At 38.4% G+C, this 13,185-nt stretch overlaps 1 protein-coding gene across 3 annotated transcripts in view; it reads left to right on the top strand.

Annotated features, from left to right (window-relative positions):
• SI (sucrase-isomaltase) overlaps positions 1-13,185 on the top strand; it is a 111,786-nt gene that overhangs the window by 49,251 nt on the left and 49,350 nt on the right. For all 3 annotated transcript variants that reach the window (XR_009697096.1, XM_061168259.1, XM_061168260.1), the window contains 2 exons: positions 86-256; positions 4,666-4,821. Coding sequence is in view for 2 of the 3 variants with exons in the window: in XM_061168259.1 (XP_061024242.1) it covers positions 86-256; positions 4,666-4,821 (327 nt within the window). In the remaining variant the exon portion in view is untranslated. The remainder of the gene's footprint in view (positions 1-85; positions 257-4,665; positions 4,822-13,185) is intronic.

The raw sequence follows: 13,185 nt of genomic DNA, 5'->3' as shown, positions 1-13,185 counted from the left end.
TTTGCTATAAATACACTTGTATTGTTATTTCTGATTTGTATCCAGTGACCTTCTACTTGATATATAATATATAATTTTTTTTCAGAACAAGCTAGATATCACATGTATGCATTCATCGTACCCAGAAGGAACTGCTTTAGCGTTTGAGACTATAAAAGTCCTTGGGTTGATAGACACTGTAACAGAAGTTTCAGTGATAGAAGATGATCAACCACTGAGAGCTCACTACAATTTCAGTTATGATGCTTCCAACCAGGTAAATACAATGTCTTAAAATATGTTAGTGTCATATTCTGTAATATTTAACATATAATCATTCAGACTCTTGGTTTTGTGATTTTTTTTATTCATTACATCTCTAGTTTTATTTTCCTTTTGCTAGCAATATTCCATTTTAGGTCATTTCAATTTATGTTGCGATATCAACCATAAGGTGAATTCATACTATACCCTCTCTATTCAGTTTTATCTTGGATATCACTTATCTCTGCTTTCCTAATATTTTTTTATTCCATTTCTCTAATTTACCTACTACATACAATAAAAATGAAAATGTTTTAACTTCTCATTTAAGACTCCTTGTTATTGATTCAATTCATTTCTTTAGTTTTCCCCCACTTCTCCTTTCATGAGCTCTCTTTGTCCTCAACATATCTTGTATCAATATTATTTTTCAAATTTTTGTTAACATTCTTCCCTTCTAGTGGTCCCTTTCTTATGCTCATTCTTTCCTGCTTTGATAAATGTACTAGAGAGGGTAAAAAAGTAGCAGAACTGGGTTCAAATTCTAGCCCTGCAGTTTGTGCATTTAAACACAATAGATTAATATCTCAGCTTCCTCATATGTAAAATGAAATATTTAATCATAGTGTTGCTTAACTATGTTAGACAAAATAATTTAAAACATAGAAGTGATTTTTATTTGCATTTATTTTCCTACCATTTCTATAGTCTTAATTATTAGTAATGTTAGCATAAATTCCAAATTAAGATATAGAACATGATTTTGGAGTGTTTTTGTCTAGCTCCTAAGCTCCTTAGCCCAGAATTTTCCATGTAGGAATTTCCATAAAATATATATTGGTTAATTGTGTTTTTTTTTTTTTTATTTAGTAAATGTACTATAAAATATATATCCCTGTGACTGTAAGAACTCATCAATATAAATTAAACACGGCAGGCTTATTGAGAATTTTATGAGTCTAGTAAAGATTATAAGGGGGCACAATACAAAATCATTTTATTATATGGTTTTTACAATTCCAGTTCATATTTATTACGCTGCTAATGCAGAGATTTATGAGAGCTTGGTAACTTAGCAGTAAAGAATACTCCTGCCAGTGCAGGGGACAAGGGTTTGATTCTTGGGTTGGGAAGTTTCCCTGCAGAAGGAAATGGTAACCCATGTTAGTATTCTTGCCTGGGAAATCCCACCGATAGAGGAGCCTGGCAGGCTACAGCCCATGGAGTCACAAAAGAGTCGGACATAATTTAACAATTAAACAACAACAAAAATTTACAAAGACACTTGGAGGTACATATTTCTAATTCTTCTGAGGTTGGACTAATCTTTATATGACTTTTTATTTCTAAATTATAGCTATGAAGGATAAAAAAAACTATACAGATGAAATTGGGATAAATTTTGTTACTGTCATAAATGACAACCAAACAAAAATTTGAAATATTGTAACAATGAAAATACATTCATGGGGTTCTCAAGGCAAGAATGCTGAAATTGTTTGCCATTCCCTCCTCCAGTGCACCATATTTTGTCAGAACATTGTACAGGAGGCAGTGATCAAAGCCATCCCCAATAAAAAGAATTCAAAAAGGCAAAATTGTTGTCTGAGGAGGTCTTACAAATAGCTGAAAAGAGAAGTGAAAGGCAAATGAGAAAAGCATTTCATGCAAAGATGGGCACAATAAAGGACAGAAACAGTATGGAGCGAACAGAAGCAGAAGAGATTAAGAAAAGGTGGCAAGAATACACAGAAGAACAATATAAAAAAGTTCTTAATGACCTAGATAAGCACAGTGGTGTGTTCATTTATCTGGAGCCAAACATCCTGGAGTGAGAAGTCAAATGCACCTTAGGAAGTATCACTAGGAACAAAGCTAGTGGAGGTGATGAAATTCCAGGTGAGCTATTTCAGATCTTAAAACAGAATGCTGTGAAAATGCTACATTCAATATGCCAGAAAATTTGGAAAGCTCAGCAGTGGCCACAGGACTGGAAAAAGTCAGTTTCCATTCCAATTTGGAAGAAGGGTAATGGCAAGGGATGTTCCAACTGCAGTCCTCCATGCTACGCTTCAACAGTACATGACCAGAGAATTACCAGATGTACAGACTGGATTTAGAAAAGGCAGAGAAATCAGAGATCAAATTGCCAACATCCGTTGGATCAAGGAAAAAGCAAGAGAATTCTAGAAAAACATTTACTTTTGCTTCATTCACTACAGTAAAGCCTTTGTGTGGATCACTAACTGTAGGAAATTCTTAAAGAGATGGGAATACCAGACCACCTTACCTGCCTCCTGATAAATCTGTATGCAGGTCAAGAAGCAGCTGTTAGAAGCAAACTCGAACAACAGACTGATTCAAAATTGGGAAAGGAGTGCAACAAGGTTATATATTGTTGCCCTGCTTATTTAGCTTATATGCAGAGTACATCATGTGAAATGCCAAGTTGAATGAATCACAAGCTGGAATCGAGATCGAAAGAAGAAATATCAATAAACTAAGATATGCAGATGACACCACCCTTACGGCAGAAAGTGAAGAACTAAAGAGCTTCTTGATGAAGATGAAAGAGGAGAGTAAAAAAGCTGGCTTAAAATTCAACATTCAAAAAACTAAGATCATGGCATCTAGTCCCATCACCTCAAGGCATATAGATGGAGAAACAATGGAAACAGTGACAGACTTTATTTTCTCGGTTCCAAAATCATGCGGACAGTGACTATAGCCAGGAAATCGAAAGATGCTGGCTCCTTGGAAGAAAAGCTATGACAAAGCTAGACAGCTTATTAAGAAGCAGAGACATTACTTTGCCAACAAAAGTCTATGTAGTCAAAGCTATTATTTTTCCAGTAGTCATGTACGGATGTGAGAGTTGGACCATAAAGAATACTGAGTGTTGAAGAATTGATGTTTTTGAACTGGGGTATTGGAGAAGACTCTTGAGAGTCCCTTGGACAGCAAGGAGATCCAACCAGTCCATCCTAGAGGAGATCAACCCTGAATATTCATTGGAAGGACTGGTGCTAAAGCTGAACTTCCAATACTTTGGCTACCTGATGCGAAAAGCTGACTCATTGGAAAAGACCTTATGCTGGGAAAGATAAAAGGCAGGAGGAGAAGGGGACAACAAAGAATGAGATAGTTGGATGGCATTACATACTCAAAGGACATGCGTGTGAGCCAGCTCCGGGAGATGGTGAAGGACAGGGAAGTCTGGTGTGCTGTAGTCCATGGGGTCTCTAAGAGTCAGACATGAGTGAATGGATAAATAGCAACAACAACAACAATGAAAATAATAGTGTATGGAATATACATATGTATACTCCATGTTAATGGAGTATATAGTATATACTCCAATACACAATTATATATATGTGTGTGTATATATGTATATACACACACTACAATACACTATTATATTTGTATACATGCATACATTATGTGTACATATGTATATGTTGTGTGTGCTTAGTTGCTCAGTTGTGTCCAACTCTTTGCCATCAAATGGACTGAAGCCCACCAGGCTCCTCTGTCCGTGGGGATTCTCCAGGCAAGAATACTGGAGTGGGTTGCCATGCCCTCCTCCAGGGGATCTTCCCAACTGAGGGATCAACTCCAGGTCTCCTGCATTGCAGATGGATTCTATACTGACTGAGGCACCAGGGAAGCCCATACATATATTGTGTATATGCATATATGTGTGTGTATGCCTACTAAGTCGCTTCAATCATGTCTGACTCTGAGACCCTATGGACTAACCCTCCAGGCTCCTCTCTCCATGGGATTCTCCAGGCAAGAATACTGGAGTGGGTTTCTTTTTCCTTCTCCAGGGGATCTTCCTTACCCAGGGGTCGAACCCACATCTCTTATATAACACTATCCTCTCATTTTTTTCTTTTTGTGTATTCCCATATTATTTCCTAACTTGTACCTCAAATATTGTTAGCAGTGGATTTGACTCAGGAAGCCTCCAAATCAACCACTGTGTCAACTCTGTCTTCACTGAAGAAATTAATATTTATTTCATTCCTGATAGTCCAAGCCTTGTGCCCCAAGCATTGTATGTCTTTCAAATTTCACATATTATGTATTTGTTAATCTCAATTTACAGAGGGAGGAAATTGAAGCTAAAATAAGAGAGATGTTTCCTCAGACTCATGAGCATTTATTGGGAGAACTGAGGAGTAAACTCATGTCTGGATTTAAAGACATTTTTCATTAGTATTCTGTAATTTCTTATAGTTTTCCTGTCTTAAGGTTCTAACTTTTCCAGTGGTATGACATTTTCTCCTATCTATTCTTTTCTTTCACTATTACATTAAAATTATTAAGATTTGATTTGAAGAATTGCCAAAATGTTAACTATTTTTGAATTATCCAGTAGTCAGAAACACTCTACTGTTTTCTTTGTCTTCAAAGATTCTAGAAATTTACAATCTGACATTTAACCTTGGAGGAAACTTTACTGTTCAATGGGATCAAACTTTCTTGGAAGTTGAAAAGTTTACTTGTTATCCAGATTCAGACACTGCAACTAAAGAACGCTGTGAAGAACGTGGCTGCTTATGGCAAACGGTAATAAGATTTTTAATTATTCATGAATGGATTTCACATAAGCATTTCAATGTAAACTGTATATATTAAAATTTTAATTCTACAGCATATAAACTAAATTCATCTAGAGAAGCATTTGGAATTTGAAATTAAACTTCTAATAGGTAATTTATCTTAATTAATTCTCCAAAGACATGGTTTAGTACATGCTATGCTAATGTATGTGTAAATTGCTCTTCAGGTACTTTAGAAATAGTGTGACTTTATTTAATAAAATAGAACTCTATTTGTTGCAAACTGTTAAATATGGGTTTTAACTGACTAGCTTAGTTCAGCAAGGTATTTTGCAAGTAGGGAGTAGTCTTTCAAAGGCATTGTCTCAAGTTATCAAAACTTCTGAAATTATTGATGGGTTGTAAATGTTCCACTCAGAGGTGATAATTTCTGCCAGTAATTCCGGTCAAACTTTCAAGAACAATGATGGTCATTGGTAGCAGAAGTTTTACAGAAGGGTATATGAGAAGAGTACCCTCATGTGCTTATTTTTTTATAAATTCTGAGGTTTTGGTTACATTGATGGGCTTTGTCAGAAAAAAAAAAAAAACACAAAAAACATTTATTTCATGATCAGTTCAGGCGTTCAGTCGTGTCTCTTTGGGATCCCATGAAATGCAGCACGCCAGGCCTTCCTGTCCATCACCAACTCCTGGAGTTTACTCAAACTCAGGTCCATTGAGTCGGTGATGCCATCTAACCATCGCATCCTCTGTCGACCCTACTCCTCCTGCCTTCAATCTTTCCCAACATCAGGGTCTTTTCAAATGAGTCAGCTCTTTGCATCAGATGGTCAAAATATTGGAGTTTCAGCTTCAACATCAGTCCTTCCAATGAACACCCAGGACTGATCTCCTTTAGGGTGGATTGGTTGGATCTCCTTGCAGTTCAAGGGACTCTCAAGAGTCTTCTCCAACACCGTAGTTCAAAAGCATCAATTCTTCTGCACTCAGCTTTGTTTATAGTCCAACTCTCACATCCGTACATGACTACTGGAAAAACCATAGCCTTTACAAGAGGGACCTTTGTTGGCAAAGTAATGTCTCTACTTTTTAATATGCTATCTAGATTGGTCATGACTTTCCTTCCAAGCAGTAAGCCTCTTTTAATTTCATGGCTGCAGTCACCATCTGCAGTGATTTTGGAGCCCTAAATAAATAAATAAAATCAGCCACTGTTTCCACTGTTTCCCCATCTGTTTTCCATGAAGTGATGGGACCGGATGCCGTGATCTTAGTTTTTTGAATGTTGAGTTTTAAGCCAACTTTTCCACTCTCCTCTTTCATCTTCATCAAGAGGCTCTTTAGTTTTTCTTCACTTTCTGCCAGAAGGGTAGTGTCATCTGCATATCTGAGGTTAGTGATATCTCTCCTGGCAATCTTGATTCCAGCTTGTGCTTCCTCCAGCCCAGCTTTTCTCATGATGTACTCCGTGTATAAGTTAAATAAGCAGGGTGACAATAGACAGCCTTGATGTACTCCTTTTCCTATTTGGAATCAGTCTGTTGTTCCATGTCCAGTTCTAACTGTTGCTTCCTGACCTGCATACAGGTTTCTCAAGAGGCAGGTCAGGTGGTCTGGTATTCCCATCTCTTGAAAAATTTTCCACAGTTTTTTGTGATCCACACAGTCAAAGGCTTTGGCATAGTCAATAAAGCAGAAATAGATGTTTTTCTGGAACTCTCTTGCTTTTGTGATGATCCAGCAAATGGCAATTTGATCGCTGGTTCCTCTGCCTTTTCAAAAACCAGCTTGAACATCTGGAAGTTCATGATTCACGTATTACTGAAGCCTGGCTTGGAGAATTTTGAGCATTACTTTACTAGCATGTGAGTTGAGTGCAATTGTGCGGTAGTTTGAGCATTCTTTGGCACTGCCTTTCTTTGGGATTGGAACGAAAACTGTTTCCAGTCCTGTGGCCACTGCTGCGTTTTCCAAATTTCATGTTACCAACAAATTAAATGCATGTCTTATTACACTGAGAAGAGTCTAGACACATCTGCCAGCAACTTCCCAGAAATGTCTGCACTTATATGAGGAATACATAGATTACATGACCCTCATTCCTCTTCATTGCTTGGTAAAATAGCATAATCTTTACCATTAGGAAAGTTTGTGAAAGAACTGAAGAAAACAAGTGAGAAGGAGAAAAGATTCTGAAATCAACAAAAAGAAATAGTGAAGTATCATTACAGTATGCCTACAGTATCTTCTTTTTAAATGCAACTCTTCATTCAAATCCATACCCATCCTCCATTGAGTTCAGTGTATGGTCACTTCTGTTATCAAAATGAATCTAAAGGATGTTACTAAAGCTCCAGTAACTTCTAATAAGAAAGTGTGAAACATTTACTTTTCCCATTACTATTACTCTTCATATTCAACACCTTATAGATGTTTAAGTCAAATAAGTGGAGCTTTAACATTAGATCTTTATTAAATATAATTTAGAAAATTAATGTTTCTTTAGACCATACTGTTTATTCATTGATTCATTTAACAAAGAACTACTATGTTCTAGGCACTGTTCTAGGAGAACAAAATAAATGAAACTCTCTTCTCTGTTAGAGATTATATATCAGTGTGGGAAAACAAACAGATAAGTTAAAAAGTTGTTTTAGGGACTTTCCTGGTGGTCCAGTGGTTAGGACATTGCCTTCCAGTGCAGGGGCTGTGGGTTCAATCCCTCTTCAAGGAGTTAAGATCCCACATGCCCTGCGGCCAAAAAGTCAAGCATAAAACATAAATAATATTGTAGCAAATTCAATAGACTTTAAAAATGGTCCACATCAAAAAATATTTTAAAAACTTAAAAAATAAAAATTGTGTTTTATGTTAGATAATTATTACAGAGAACAAAAAGCAGAAAAGGAAAAGGGAGGATGTGGATGCCAGTGGTGTAACTATAATTAGTGTGCACAAAAGGTTTCTTTGAAAAGGTGGCATTTGTTAAAAGAGATGAAGGAAAGAAAGGAAGGAATAATATTCCAGAAAGAAAATAAATCAGCCTGAATTGAACCTGAAGTAAAAATGTACCTGGTAGAGTCTACAAACAGCAAGGAGGCCATCATGTCTGAAACAGAATGAGTGAAATGAAGAACAGCAGGAGATAAAATTACAGACATATGAAAACAGATAATATAGATCAATTACTCAGACAACTTTTAGGAGTAAAATTTCTACTCCAAGATAGAATTCTACTGGAGAGTTTTGAACAGGCAAATAAGTAGATTAAATTTCCATGTTAATGGAATTATGTTGGCTTCTTTGTTGAGAACAGACTCTGAGAAGACTAACACAGGGAGCCCAGGAAGGAGGTTACTGCGGTAAACGAAGTAAAATATTGGTGGATTGAGCCAAAGTGGTAACGGTAGAATTAGTAATATGTGTTTGGCTTTGTGGGAAGCTTCCCAGGTGTCTTATTGGTAAATAATCCATCTGCCAGTGCAAGAGACCCAGGAGACTCAGGTTCAATCCCTGAGTCAGGAAGATCCCCTGGAGGAGGAAATGGCAGCCCACTCCAGTATTCTGGCCTAGTAAATACCATGGAAATAGGAACCGGGAGGGCTATAGTCCAGGGAGTTACAAAGAGTCAGACACAACTTAGTGACTAGACACACACACACGATTGACTTTTGTCCATATTTTTAACATAAAGCTAGAAAGTGTTGTTCTTTGATTGGATATGGGATATGAGAGAAAAGAAGAGTAAAAATGACTTCAAACTTTTGGTGTAAACAGCTGAGAAAAAGAAAAAGTATTTAGTAACACACTGTCGAAATTATGGGGAAACAAGGAGGGGAAGAGTTATGTTTTGGACAAATTAAAATTGAGACACTCAATACAAATCAAAGTGAAGCTTTCCAATTGTGAGATATAAACTAATGAATACACAAAAGAACTATACAAATAAGATCTTCATGACCTAGATAACCACGATGGTGTGATCACTCAGCTAGAGCCAGACATCCGGGAATGTGAAGTCAGTGGGCCTTAGAAAGCATCACTATGAACAAAGCTAGTGTAGGTGATGGAACTCCAGTTGAGCTATTTCAAATCCTAAAAGATGATGCTGTGAAAGTGCTGCACTCAATATGCTAGCAAATCTGTAAAACTCAGCAGTGGCCACAGGATTAGAAAAAGTCGGTTTTCATTCCAATCTCAAAGAAAGGCAATTACAAAGAATGTTCAGACTACTGCACGATTGCCCTCATCTCACATGCTAGCAAAGTAATGCTCAAAATTCTCAAAGACAGGTTTCAATAGTACATGAACCATGAACTTCCAGATGTTCAAGCTGGTTTTAGAAAAGGCAGAGGAACCAGCGATCAATTTACCAACATCCTTTGGATCATAGAAAAAGGAAGAGAATTCCAGAAAAAACATCTACTTCTGCTTTATTGATTACATCAAAGTCTTTGACTGTGTGGATCACAACTAACTGTGAAAAATACTTCAAGAGATGGGAGTACCAGACCACCTTATCTGCCTCCTGAGAAATCTGTATGCAGGTCAAGAAGCAACAGTTAGAACTGGACAAGGAGCAAAAGACTGGTTCCAAACTGGGAAAGGAGTACATCAAGGCTATATATTGTCACCCTGCTTATTTAACTTATATGCAGAGTACATCATGTGAAATGCTAGGCTGGATGAAGCACAAGTTGGAATCAAGATTGCTGGGAGAAATATCAATAACCTCAGATATGCAGATGACACCACCCTTATGGCAGAAAGTAAAGAAGAACTAAAGAGCCTCCTGATGAAAGTGAAAGAGGAGAGTGAAAATGATGGCTTAAAATTCAACATTCAAAAAACTAAGATCATGGCATCCAGTCCCACCACTCCATGGCAAATAGATGGGGAAACAGTGGCAGACTTTATTTTCTTGAGCTCAAAAATCACTGCAGATGCTAAGTGCAGCCATGAAATTAAAAGACACTTGCTCCTTGAAAGAAAAGCTATGACCAACCTAGACAGCGTATTAAAAAGCAGAGACATTTCTTTGCTGACAAAGGTCCACCTAGTCAAGGCTATGGTTTTCCTATAGCCATGTATGGATGTGAGAGTTGGACTGTAAAGAAAACTGAGCACCAAAGAATTGATGCTCTTGAACTGTGGTGTTGGAGAAGACTTTTGAAAGTCTCTTGCACTGCAAGGAGATCCAACCAATCCATCCTAAAGGAAATCAGTCCTATATATTCATTGGAAGAACTGATGCTGAAACTGAAGCTCCAATACTTTGGTTACCTGATGCAAACAACTCGCTAACTGGAAAAGACCCTGATTTTGGGAAAGATTGAAGGCAGGAGGAGAAGGGGACAGCAGAGGATGAGATGGTTGGATGGCATCACCAACTCGATGGACATGAGTTTGAGCATGCTCTGGGAGTTGGTGACAGACAGGGAAGCCTGGGGTGCTGTAGTCCATGGGGTTGCAAAGAGTCGGACACGACTGAGTGACTGAACTGAAGTGAAACTAATGAAACTGAAAATTTTACATCTACATTTTATATCTTACCAATGATGTAAAATTTCCAGTTTCAATAGTTTAAAGCTTAACATTCAGAAAACTAAGATCATGGCATCTGGTCCCATCACCTCATGGGAAATAGATGGGGAGACAGTGGAAACAGTGTCAGACTTTATTTTTTTGGGCTCCAAAATCACTGCAGGTGGTGATCACAGTCATGAAATTAAAAGACACTTACTCCTTGGAAGGAAAGTTATGACCAACCTAGATAGCATATATGGAATTTAGAAAGATGGTAACGATAACCCTATATGCAAAACAGGAAAAGAGACACAGATGTACAGAACAGACTTTTGGACTCTGTGGGAGAAGGTGAGGGTGGGATGTTTCGAGAGAACAGCATCAAAACATGTATATTATCTATAGTGAAACAGATCACCAGCCCAGGTTGGAGGCATGAGACAAGTGCTCGGGCCTGGTGCACTGGGAAAACCCAGAGGAATCGGATGGAGAGGGAGGTGGGAGGGGGGATCGGGATGGGGAATACATGTAACTCCATGGCTGATTCATGTCAATGTATGACAAAACCCACTGAAATATTGTAAAGTAATTAGCCTCCAACTGATAAAAATAAATGAAAAAATAAATAAAATAAGATTAAAAGTGGAAAAAAAAAAAAAGCAGAGACATTACTTTGCCAACAAAGGTCCGTCTGGTCAAGGCTATGGTTTTTCCAATGGTCATGTATGGATGTGAGAGTTGGACTGTGAAGAAAGTCGAGTGCTGAAAAATTGATGCTTTTGAACTGTGGTGTTGGAGAAGATTCTTGAGAGTCCGTTGGACTGCAAGGAAATCCAACCAGTCCATCCTGAAGGAGATAAGTCCTGGGTGTTCTTTGGAAGGACTGATGCCGAAGCTGAAACTCCAATACTTTGGCCACCTAATGTGAAGAATTGACTCATTGGAAAAGACCCTAATGCTGGGAAGGATTGGGGGCAGGCGGAGAAGGGGACGACAGAGGATGAGATGGCTGGATGGCATCACTGACTTGATGGGCATGGGTTTGAATGGACTCCAGGAGTTGGTGATGGACAGGGAGGCCTGGCGTGCTGCAATTCATGGGGTCGCAAAGGGTCAGACACGACTGAGTGGCTGAACTGAACTGAACTGAACTGAATGCAGTGTCATCATCAAAGGAAGGAGCTTGAAAAGGGGAAAGTTCAAAAACTAAACTTCGGAATCATCCAATGCTTTGACTCAGGAATCATCCAATGCTTTGACTCAGGGAAATGATAAGGAATCAGTAAAGAGACTGAAAATAAATTGTAAATGAATTAGATTGAAAACAATCTGATTGTTGTTCTTGTCAGCCAAGCGAACAATGCATTTCGAGACAGAGAAAATTACCAATTGTGCAAATTATGCTTATAAATTAGTAAGATAAGAACTAGAAAGTGGCATGGATTTGGCATCACGGAAGTCTTTGGTAACTATTACAAGAGAAATACTGATAGAGTTCTGGGATTAAAAGCCTCATCAGAGTAAGAATGAGATTCCATTTACACTGAAGTCACAACATAGATATAGAGACTATGGTGAGATTTTTATATGTGGCCATAACGAAAGCGTACAATATAGAGCAGTAATTGGAGAAATTAACAAGGTGACAGTTTCTTTAAGATGCATGCATGCTAAGTCACCTCAGTCATATCTGACTCTTTGCAACCCTATGGACTGTAGCATGCCAGGTTCCTCAGTCCATGGGATTCTCCAGGCAAAAACACTGGAGTGGGTTGCCATTTCCTTCTCCAGGGATTCTTCCCAACCCAGGGATTGAACCTGCATCTCTTGAATGTCCTGCATTGGCAGCTGCAATGTTTACAACTAGCACTACAAGATGGGAAAAATCAAATCAGTTTATGCCATTGGGAATAACCTGTAAATGAGTGGAATATTAGTGACACAGGACAGAAGGTTGAGAATTGCAGGAGAAATGTCTTTGCTGGCAAAGAGGCATAGGACTGGGTGCACAAATGAAATGGTTCTCCTTATATAGAATCACAGGCAGAACATATTCTGTAACACGAAGTAAAGAGGTGGTTGGGTAGTTGTCCTGTTTCCTTCTGATATTTCTTCTGATTGCTTTCCTTTTCATACTGAAATAGTAAGGAAAATCATTAGCAGATGATGACAATAGGGAGGATTTTTTCATGAAGACAAAAGGAAAATGTTATCCAGGGCAGTGTGATAGTGAATGAACTAGGCAAATATGGCATCATTGTGTCTTTTGGATCCACTCTAACTTTCATGATTATGTAAAGGGAGAGAAATCTGCATAATTGCCAGCATTTTCTCAAGCCACATTCAGCCACACAACTGTAGGCACTGAGATTTAGAAAGAAAGTGAACGTGTTAGTTACTTCATTACTCCATTGTGCCAGGCTCCTCTGTCCCTGGAATTCTCCAAGCAAGAATACTGGTGTGGGTAGCCATTCCCTTCTCCAGGGGATCTTCCTGACCCAGGGATCTCCTCAGTTCAGTTCAGTTCACTCATTTGTGTCTGACTCTATGCCATGCCATGGACTGCAGCATGCCAGACTTCCCTGTCCATCACTAACTCCTGGAGCTTACTCAAACTCAGGTCCAACGAGTCGGTGATGCCAGCCAACCATCTCATCGTCTGTTGTTCCCTTCTCCTCCAGCCTTCAATTTTCCCCTGCATCAGGCTCTTTTCCAATTAGTCTCTTCTTTGCATCAGGTGGCCAAAGTATTGGAGTTTCAGTTTCAGCATCAGTCCTTCCAATGAACACTCAGGACTGATTTCCTTTAGGATGGACTGGTTGGATCTCCTTGTAGTCCAAGG

Source organism: Dama dama, chromosome 19, assembly GCF_033118175.1.
Source record: "Dama dama isolate Ldn47 chromosome 19, ASM3311817v1, whole genome shotgun sequence".
In the NCBI taxonomy this organism is placed as follows: Eukaryota; Metazoa; Chordata; class Mammalia; order Artiodactyla; family Cervidae; genus Dama; species Dama dama.
The sequence above is the reverse complement of the archived record's forward strand: the minus strand, read 5'-3'. Positions and strand labels throughout refer to the sequence as shown.